Raw genomic sequence first — 9,210 nt, forward strand, 5'->3', positions numbered from 1 at the left:
TTCATTACATTTAACAACCCAGAATTAGTCGGCTCAAAGGGTCTGTTGCTGGCTTCTTAAATGCTGGTTTGCTTGACTGTCATGCTGTCATGCTGACACTCTTGCTTCAGTCATGTGGGTCACTAACCCGGAAGAATGAAAAAAACTTATGCAGGGTTATTCACAAAAGGGTGTAGAGTTTGGAGAAGGCCGGAGAAGTGAACAATCTAGGACAACATAGCTGATTTGGAAAATTTCTCTAATTCAGCTCACTTCCCAGTTCAGCGATGTTGTACCAAATTTTTTACTTCTCCGGCCTTCTCCAAACTCTTCACCCTTTTGTGAATAGCCCTCATAATGTTGAAGATGTCTGCTGCACACCATACAGCGCTGAGCCCAATGTCTCCAGGACAGGTGCTTAAATTGACCGCCACGGATGGTGCCGTGCAAAACTTCAGAGATGTGAAGATCGGTTAGGTCACCAGAACTCCAAATGCAGAAAAAGTATTATTTAATGTAAAAACATCACATAGGTCGAAATTGCCAATGTTTCGGTGCCCCTTAGTGTTGCTTCCTCAAGGCAACACAGCAACAGTCATTGTGTCGCCTTGAGGAAGGGACTCTGCGTGGCCCCGAAACATTGCCAATTTTAACCTATGTGATGTTTTTACATTAAATAATACTTTCTTTGCATGTAAAAAACTTGATATTTCTGTTGCTTGAAAAAAAAAAGTTGGAATATTGACATTGGCTATTGCACTGCTGCTTTAATCTTCCTTCAATCAGTGTGCTATCTGTTCAGCAGTTTCAGTTTTCAGTTCTTCATTCTCTGATCATTGTATAAAGCTAGAAAATAGAAAACAAAATAAATATGTATTTTAAAACAGGAACAAATATGGAAACACAAGTGTAAGCTGGTAAGCAGCTCATTGGCTTAGTGGTTAGCACTTCTGCTGGGGGGTCCCCAGTTCGAATCCTGGTCAGAACTCTTTCTGCATTGAGTTTGCATGTTCTACACACGCTGGTGTGGGTTTCCTCACAAAGACATGCTGGAAGGATCCTTGGCTTCTGTCTAAATCGGCCCTGTATGTATGTGTGATGGGGACCTTAGATTGTAAGCTCCTCAAGGGCAGGGACTGATGTGAATTTGCAGTATGTAAAGCGCTGCGTAAGTTGTTGGCACTACCTGTAATAATAAATAAAATATACTGCTTTTAAAGAGGATTGCAAAAATTAAAACAGAGACACATATGCAATTACCTCTAGTCTTATTCTTAAAGGGGAAGTCTACTTTCAAAAAAAGTATACTTACCCTCTTTTCTCCATTCACCATCCTCCTCTCTAGCTGCCCACCGCAATGTTTACATCCAGAGCTTATGTTTTGTATGTTTTACATACAAAGTTCATGCTGCCTTCTGCCTGGAGAGCTTTAAATCTGACTCAGCAGGGGGGGTGTCGGACCTCTGCAGAGAGACCAGTGCTTTCACACTGAGATCAATGGTCCTGCTCCGCAATGTGGTGGCAGGGGACAGGCTTTTCTACTCAGCCTGTGGCTGCTTTCTAAAGAAAATGAACTGTAAGACGTTGAACATCTTTCTTTGTATGCGCCTCAAATGTATTTTGCTGATTTAAAGCAGACCGTTCTGTAGAAAACTAAAATTTGCTCTCAGGTGTGATTTTAATACAGCAAATACTCTGCAATAAAAACTTCTTACCTCTGTGAAAGATTGTGCACTAAGCGGTGTATGCCTGTGAGTATAGTGGACTTAAGTTCCCATGTAAACTGAAAGTAAAAAATGTGGAAAATGTGACTTTTTTTGCAGCTCTAATATTAAAAAATATGTACAAACCGCTACTCTATCCCTTTAATTGCTCTCTCTTTTTCCAGCTGCCTTCACCATGATTGGGACCTCCAACCACCTATCCGATAAATGCTCCCAATTCGCCATTCCATCCCTGTGCCACTACGCCTTTCCCTACTGCTCTGAGAGCTCGTCGTCCCCCAAGCCACGGGACCTGTGCCGGGACGAGTGCGAGATCCTGGAGAACGTCCTGTGCCAAGCCGAGTACATCTTCGCCAGGTCCAACCCCATGATCCTAATGAGACTGAAGCTGCCGAACTGTGAGGACCTTCCGCAGCCAGACAGCCCCGAGGCCAGTAACTGTATACGTATTGGAATACCAATGGCGGACCCCATCAATAAGAGTAAGTGCGGGCCGGCAGCAAGAGGCACAATTATTACCCGCTCTGGCGGCTCAAGAGATTGCTCTCCTTTCTCTGTGTGCCAACAAAAATTGTATTGGCTTTTGCCCTAAAAGATTGCAAACTATCCTCTGCCAACGTACCAACCACACAATGAACTTGGCCATTTTCTCACACTCACAATTCTCTTTTTGTACTCACTGGTTCTCTTTCCTTCCCCCTGTGGTTCTCACGCTTCCCCTATAATAATGAAGCCTCATTAAGGGCAGCGCTTGGGGATGTTCCCAGTTGTTGTCTGCTGCACGCTTTGCTTTTAAAGGGACATTCAATGCAAATATATTCACTTCACTTAAAGCTGAACTCTAGAAAGAGATATACAACACAGAATTACAGCAGTACCCCCACCCCCAGTCCCTGCACTGTAAGGGTAAGTGCTCATTACCTCCAGGGGTAAAATATATAATACTTACATTATCCCTCGCTGTGGCCGACTTCTGGTGTTCGTCTCTTCTCTCCAACGCTGTGTGCGGGCCCTTGACATCCTGAAGTATATTTTAGAAGATTTTCTGTTTGAGGAAACTACTACCGTTATTTGTGGTGGATTGTAGAAAATGGCATATATCATTGAATCTACCAGAAGCTGTGTATTTATGATGGTTATGTTGTCCTACTTGTCTGTACCAGTGCAGCTCAGTGTGTCCTGTAAATTACTTCTACTAATAACCACACCAGACAGTCCCCTCCATTGCTTCATTATGTCCTGTAATCAGCACTCTACTCTGACACTATGCAAAGTGATACATGAGCGGACAGACAGTAATAATATAACCTATAACCATAGTATAATGAACATTGTTCCATTATACCCTAAACATTTATAAATGTGTTATGTATACATGTATCCTCCTATGTATATAAACTGTATCCTCCTTTATACCATAGTAGATTGTAAGCTCTTCCACCTTTTCTATACCTTTCCTTTAACTAAATACATATAAGCACTTCTACCATGTGTATCCTCCCTTATACCCTAATAGATTGTAAGCTCTTCTAACTTCTGTATCCTCCTTTATACCCCAATAGATTGTAAGCTCTTCCACCTTCTGTATCTTCCCTTATACCTAATAGATTCTAAGCTCTTCCACCTTTTCTATACCTTTCCTTTAACTAAATACATATAAGCACTTCTACCATGTGTATCCTCCCTTATCCCCTAATAGAGTGTAAGCTCTTCCACCTTTTCTATACCTTTCCTTTAACTAAATACATATAAGCACTTCTACCATGTGTATCCTCCCTTATCCCCTAATAGAGTGTAAGCTCTTCCACCTTTTCTATACCTTTCCTTTAACTAAATACATATAAGCACTTCTACCATGTGTATCCTCCCTTATCCCCTAATAGAGTGTAAGCTCTTCCACCTTTTCTATACCTTTCCTTTAACTAAATACATATAAGCACTTCTACCATGTGTATCCTCCCTTATCCCCTAATAGAGTGTAAGCTCTTCCACCTTTTCTATACCTTTCCTTTAACTAAATACATATAAGCACTTCTACCATGTGTATCCTCCCTTATATCCTAATAGATTGTAAGCTCTTCTACATCCTCCCTTATACCTAATAGATTCTAAGCTCTTCCACCTCGTCCTCTATGAATACAATCATGAAAATCATTTTACATTTGTTTCCCACACCTCTGTTTTCTTTGCAGACCACAAATGCTATAACAGCACGGGGGTGGATTACCGCGGCACGGTGAGCGTCACCAAATCTGGGCGGCAGTGCCAGCCGTGGAATTCGCAGTATCCGCACACTCACACGTTCAACGCTCTGCGCTATCCTGAACTGAACGGGGGTCATTCCTACTGCCGGAACCCCGGCAACCAGAAAGAGGCTCCGTGGTGCTTCACATTGGACGAAAACATGAAACACGAAACCTGCGACATTCCGGCCTGCGGTGAGCACAGATCAACCTCATTCTACCTTATGTGTGTGCTACAAGGCCGATCTACATATAACTAGTCAAATGGATTGAGGGCGGGGCTTAAAGGACAACTCCAAGCCTTGTTTTATAAAGTTTTGAGCGGAGAGTGAACCTTCTTCTCTCTGACTCCGCTGCTTTGATCTGACCCTGTCACCAACTTAAAAAAAATGAAAGTTAAAACCCAGAAAAATCAAGTGTTTTATAGGATTACTTTCCAATATTTGTTTGGTGTTCACTTGCAATCTGCCTTTGAACGTGCTAGAAAAGTTGCTCTTACGTTGTCACCCTGTTGCACACTTTTCCATTGGAGACTACAAGTGGGTATCTGAACACATATTACACAGACATAGGCCAATGTTGTCATCATCAGGAGACCCTGGATGAGAAATGCCATGCAGCCATCGCTGGAGTTCATGTAGACAGGGCCCGATTTCCCACAAGGCCAACCAAGGCCCGGCCTCGGGGCAGCAGGGAGTGGAGGGGCAGCAGGGGTGTGGAATTCCTATCCTCCGATGCCCAGGCGGGTAGTTGTTTTCTACATTTAGCCCTGCTGGAGAGAGAGTAAAGCCGGCCCTGCATGTAGACAGGAAGTGGCTGCAGGAGATCAGCAGCAATCTTCTTCTACGTTGTCACCCCATTATACACTTTTCCCAATGGAAACTATCAGTGGCCATTTGAACACACATGAATACACAAGCATGACTCGCTGTTGTCACCATCAGGAAACCTGCCCTGTGAAATGCCATGCAGTCAGTCATCGCTGGAGTGCATACAGACAGAAAGTGGCTGCGAAAACGATGCAGGAGCACTGAAATTTTACAACACATGAAAGACATGTATGTAAAATATAATGGCAATTGTTGCAAAGGAAACGTCCCTTAATAGGGAATCCATCTACTTAAAGGAGAACTATGGGCTCAGGGCTTTTCCCCATTGTTCTCCTAAGGGTAACGGGAGGACACAAACTAGCGTCCTCCCATCACCCAAAGCTCAGTATAGCTTGCGGTATACTGAGACACCGCAGCCGGAACGGATCCCGACAATTCTGTCTGGATCCACCCAGCTCTGCTTATCTAGAGGCAGAGCCAGCTGTACCCGCCCCGTCCGTTCCGCCAGTCAGCGCTGGAGGATCAGAGCAGGGAGGGGGGGAATGCCTGCAGGTAGCCGTGAGTGACAGTCACGGCTCTCTGCACAGATAGATCGAGAAGTGAGCGAGCGACGGTATGTGTTCGCTCACTTCCCGATCTACTGAACCGACCTGTGAAAGTTTCATTGTCACAGGTCGACTCAGATTATGAGGCTGAAAATCACTCGCCTCATAATTCTCCTTTAAACCCTGTAAATGGCAGAGATGGGCAAGGAAGGGTTGCACCCTCTGCAGCCCGGTAGCACGTAGCATGAAACAAGGGCTCTGTATCCAGGATCGGTGTTTCTCTTTTATTGTGGAAAGAGGGGAGGCCCCCGGTGTCAGCGGTGCTACTGTGCTGTGTGATCTGGGAGCCTCAGGACACAGGCCGCCTTTGTAGCACGTGAAAAAGGAGCCCTGCCGAGGAGAACGTCACAGCCTGGAAGCTGAAGCCGCAACATCCCAAACAGGAAATTCCCAGGCCAGGCAAACTTCACCGCTGATGCATGTGTTCTGCAACCGAGGAATGACACCAAATCTTCTCGCTGCTCGCCCTGTTTACAAGGAAACACAATATCCACAGTGATCTATGGGATCCGATGCATGGCGAGGACTGCGGAAATGCCCGCGTTGGGACACTAATTAGCCCTATTACTGTACACTTCCCACCTCGCGGCCCTGCGGTCGGCACTTATAACGCTGGCGCTGTACTTGATGAAGTATATTATTTGGGAACTTTAAAGGAGTTGTAAAGTCCCGGCATATCCTCTCCTGTTATAACATCAGCATTATAACAGGAATACATAGTAGAGTTGCTTCTGATAATGCCATCAAGACTTAACTGTGCCTAGCTGGGCAAGGTTCCACCTGCTCAGCCACACCATCTATTATCAAATCCATTCCCAGGGATCTGTGAATCCCCATCTGCCATATCTCAGTAGAGCACAAGTGCAGTGCCGTTGTTCTATCAAAGTTTGTAACTACGTTAGAATGTGTGAGCGGTCACGTGGTCACACATTTTAACGTAATCCCACCCAGTTTTTCAGCTGTGGAATGAGTGACCACCCATTAGGTCAAGCATTCCAACTCTTTGTCAGCTGTTCCAGGGCAGATCGGCATCGCAGATGGTATGTGCAGGAGAACAGATCTGCCCTGGATCAGCTGATCGGTCCTGGAATGTCACTTCTGTCCGACTTTGTGAGTGCAGTGGCGTCACAAAGGGGGTGTGGCCCGCACCCGGGTGACACCAAAATGATTGACAGTCATTTTGGTGTCACCCTCTCTAAAAAGTAATGGACCGAGAGCCCGACAGTGTCAGGAGAGAGGAGGGGACACGGCCGCATACCTCATCCCGCCGGCTGAACGTCCCCTCCTCTTATCTGCCGGTGTCCATCACCAAGATGGCCCCCAACAGGCGTCAGTTAGATGACAGCGCATGCGCGATTACATCACAGTGGGGTGTCATCCGGTCTCTGCTCCGGGTGTCACCCAGCCTCGGGACGCCCCTGATGGCACATATAGCACACGCCCTGGGTGCCACTTGAAGGGGGGGCACCAACAATTCACTAAACCAGAGAGAGATGACTTTTTTTCTCCCCACCCCTCTCCCATACACATCTGCCCGTTTGGCGCTTAGCAACCAGGGACGCTATGGCCAGCATCCCACCCAGTGACATCAATGGTTGGCAGGAGCTGGGTGGGACACCGGCCAGAGCATCCCTGGTTGCGGAGAGCCTGGACACATTGTCCGGAATGCATCCTCTTCTGAGTTTTGTTTTTGCTGTCTGTGTTGCTGCTGGGAAGATTTTAATCAGTTAATAAATGAAAAAGGAGGTTTGAAGCTTCTCCACCCAATAAGGGAAATTTGTTTTCTGGAGTTCTAGCATAAAAAAGTAAACTCTATATAAATAAATGAAGGCATTGCTGATCCCCATTTCCTTTACACTATGTACCATATACATTTCTTGCACACCGAATACGTTATTAATCATCCAAATCTCTATTTCCCAGACTCCAAAGATTCCAAAGAAAAGAACAAAATGGAGATCCTTTACATCCTGGTCCCCAGCGTGACAATCCCGCTGGCCATAGCTTTGCTGTTCTTCTTCATCTGCATCTGCCGGAATAACCAGAAGGCATCATCTCCGGTGGTGCCGCGGCAGCCCAAACCGGTCCGAGGGCAGAACGTAGAGATGTCCATGCTGAATGCTTATAAGCCAAAGGTAGTACATACAGAAAGAAGCTCCGCCCCTTCTGTGCTTTTTTTTCCATTGCATTGCAGTACGACTCAGCTTTTATTTTTAGTTCTGGATGGAGTAGGGAATGGTTAAAGCACCTGTGAGCTTCTTTTTTTCTATCTGTTTTCCTGCACAGCAATTAAAACATGACAGGGGTTTTATGGTGTCTGTTTATAAACCATTCACAGACTCATTCACTCTGTGAATCTCTATGAATGTTTGTTGTGTGTAAATGGAGGCAAAACAAACAATCTTAGTATATTTTCTTTTCAGGTTGAATGTAATATTTGGAAAATTCCACATTATGGCCACCAGATGGAGCTGGGGAGTATGGGAAATGAGTATGGCCACTAGATGGAGCTGAGGAGCATAGGACATGAGTATGGCCACTAGGTGAAGCTGAGGAGCATAGGACATGAGTATGGCCACTAGATGGAGCTGAGGAGCACAGGACATGAGTATGGCCACTAGATGGAGCTGAGGAGCATAGGACATGAGTATGGCCACTAGATGGAGCTGAGGAGCATGGGAAAAAGATGCTTACTTTCTATGCTCCTCAGCTCCATCTAGTGGCCATAATAGATCCTCTAAATTGAATATACAGTAAGTATACAAACAGCGCTCTCGGAAAGGGGCTCTGGCTGAACAGTATGCTGCCCTGAAAAACAGTAGGAGGACCTGTGCTGGCTTCAAATAGAAAAACAAGTTTTGCGCCCGCTGTGAGTTTTTCTATTTGATAATAGAGCCTCTACAATTAAAGGAGAACTATGAGGCGAGTGCTTTTCACTCACCTCTTAGTTCTAGCCGACCTGTGACAATGAGACTGTCACAGGTCGGCTCAGTAGATCGGGAGGCGAGCGAACACATACCGGCGTTCACTCACCTCTCGATCCTGTGACGGCTCTCTGCCGTGACAGGGGAGGGGCTGGATTCCACCCCTCCCCGCTCCCATCCGCCTGCGCTGACTGGCGGAACGGACGGGGGAGGGGGCGGGTACAGCTTGCTCTGCCTCTAGATAGGAAGAGCCAGCTGTCAGTCACGCAGCTGGGCGGATCCCGGCACAATTGTCGGGAACCGCTTCAGCTGCGGCGTCTCAGTATACCGCGAGCTACAGCTCGCAGTATACTGAGCCTAGGGTAACGGGAGGACGCTAGTTTGTGTCCTCCCGTTACCCTAAGGAGAACTATGGGGAAAAGCCTTAACCCCATAGTTCTCCTTTAAGCCCAGCCTTGTCGGTGAAACGAATCTAAGGAGAAGATCCCAAGCGGGTGCTTTTTGTTTGTTTGTCCTGGACTATAACGTTGCCAACGTTTGAACTTTCCTGGAGGGCAGTTGGTTATTTTCCTTCCTAGACTCACTTGATATGCAGGGCTCAGGAAAAGACCCCGTCGGTAATTAGCACCCGGGTCTATAGAAGAATGACCCCCATCTAGGGCTTGGGAAGAGCGCACTCTGCAGTTGAGTCTAAAACTGGTGACTCATGGATATGAGGTCATGTGGTCCAATTTGACCCGGTCACCTGACCCAAATGAAAGCATCCACGTACCTCCTATCTACAGCCAACTTTTACTCTTCGGTATGGTCAGTGGGTTTCAACAGACCCAAAGCAGAATACTCAGTTCCTGCTAAAGTTTGACAAAGTCATTATGAAAGGGAAAAAAATACGAGTTTAGAAAACG

The 9,210-nt window shown here is 46.1% G+C and overlaps 1 protein-coding gene across 1 annotated transcript in view; it reads left to right on the forward strand.

Moving 5' to 3' along the window:
- Nucleotides 1-9,210, forward strand: part of ROR1 (receptor tyrosine kinase like orphan receptor 1) — a 194,651-nt gene that overhangs the window by 180,443 nt on the left and 4,998 nt on the right. The window contains exons 6-8 of the mRNA XM_018553870.1: nt 1,868-2,185; nt 3,896-4,141; nt 7,305-7,516. Of these exons, the coding sequence (XP_018409372.1) occupies nt 1,868-2,185; nt 3,896-4,141; nt 7,305-7,516 (776 nt within the window). The remainder of the gene's footprint in view (nt 1-1,867; nt 2,186-3,895; nt 4,142-7,304; nt 7,517-9,210) is intronic.

The sequence above is a fragment of the Nanorana parkeri genome, unplaced genomic scaffold (genome assembly GCF_000935625.1).
Source record: "Nanorana parkeri isolate BGI_ZX_2015 unplaced genomic scaffold, ASM93562v1 scaffold131, whole genome shotgun sequence".
NCBI lineage: Eukaryota > Metazoa > Chordata > Amphibia > Anura > Dicroglossidae > Nanorana > Nanorana parkeri.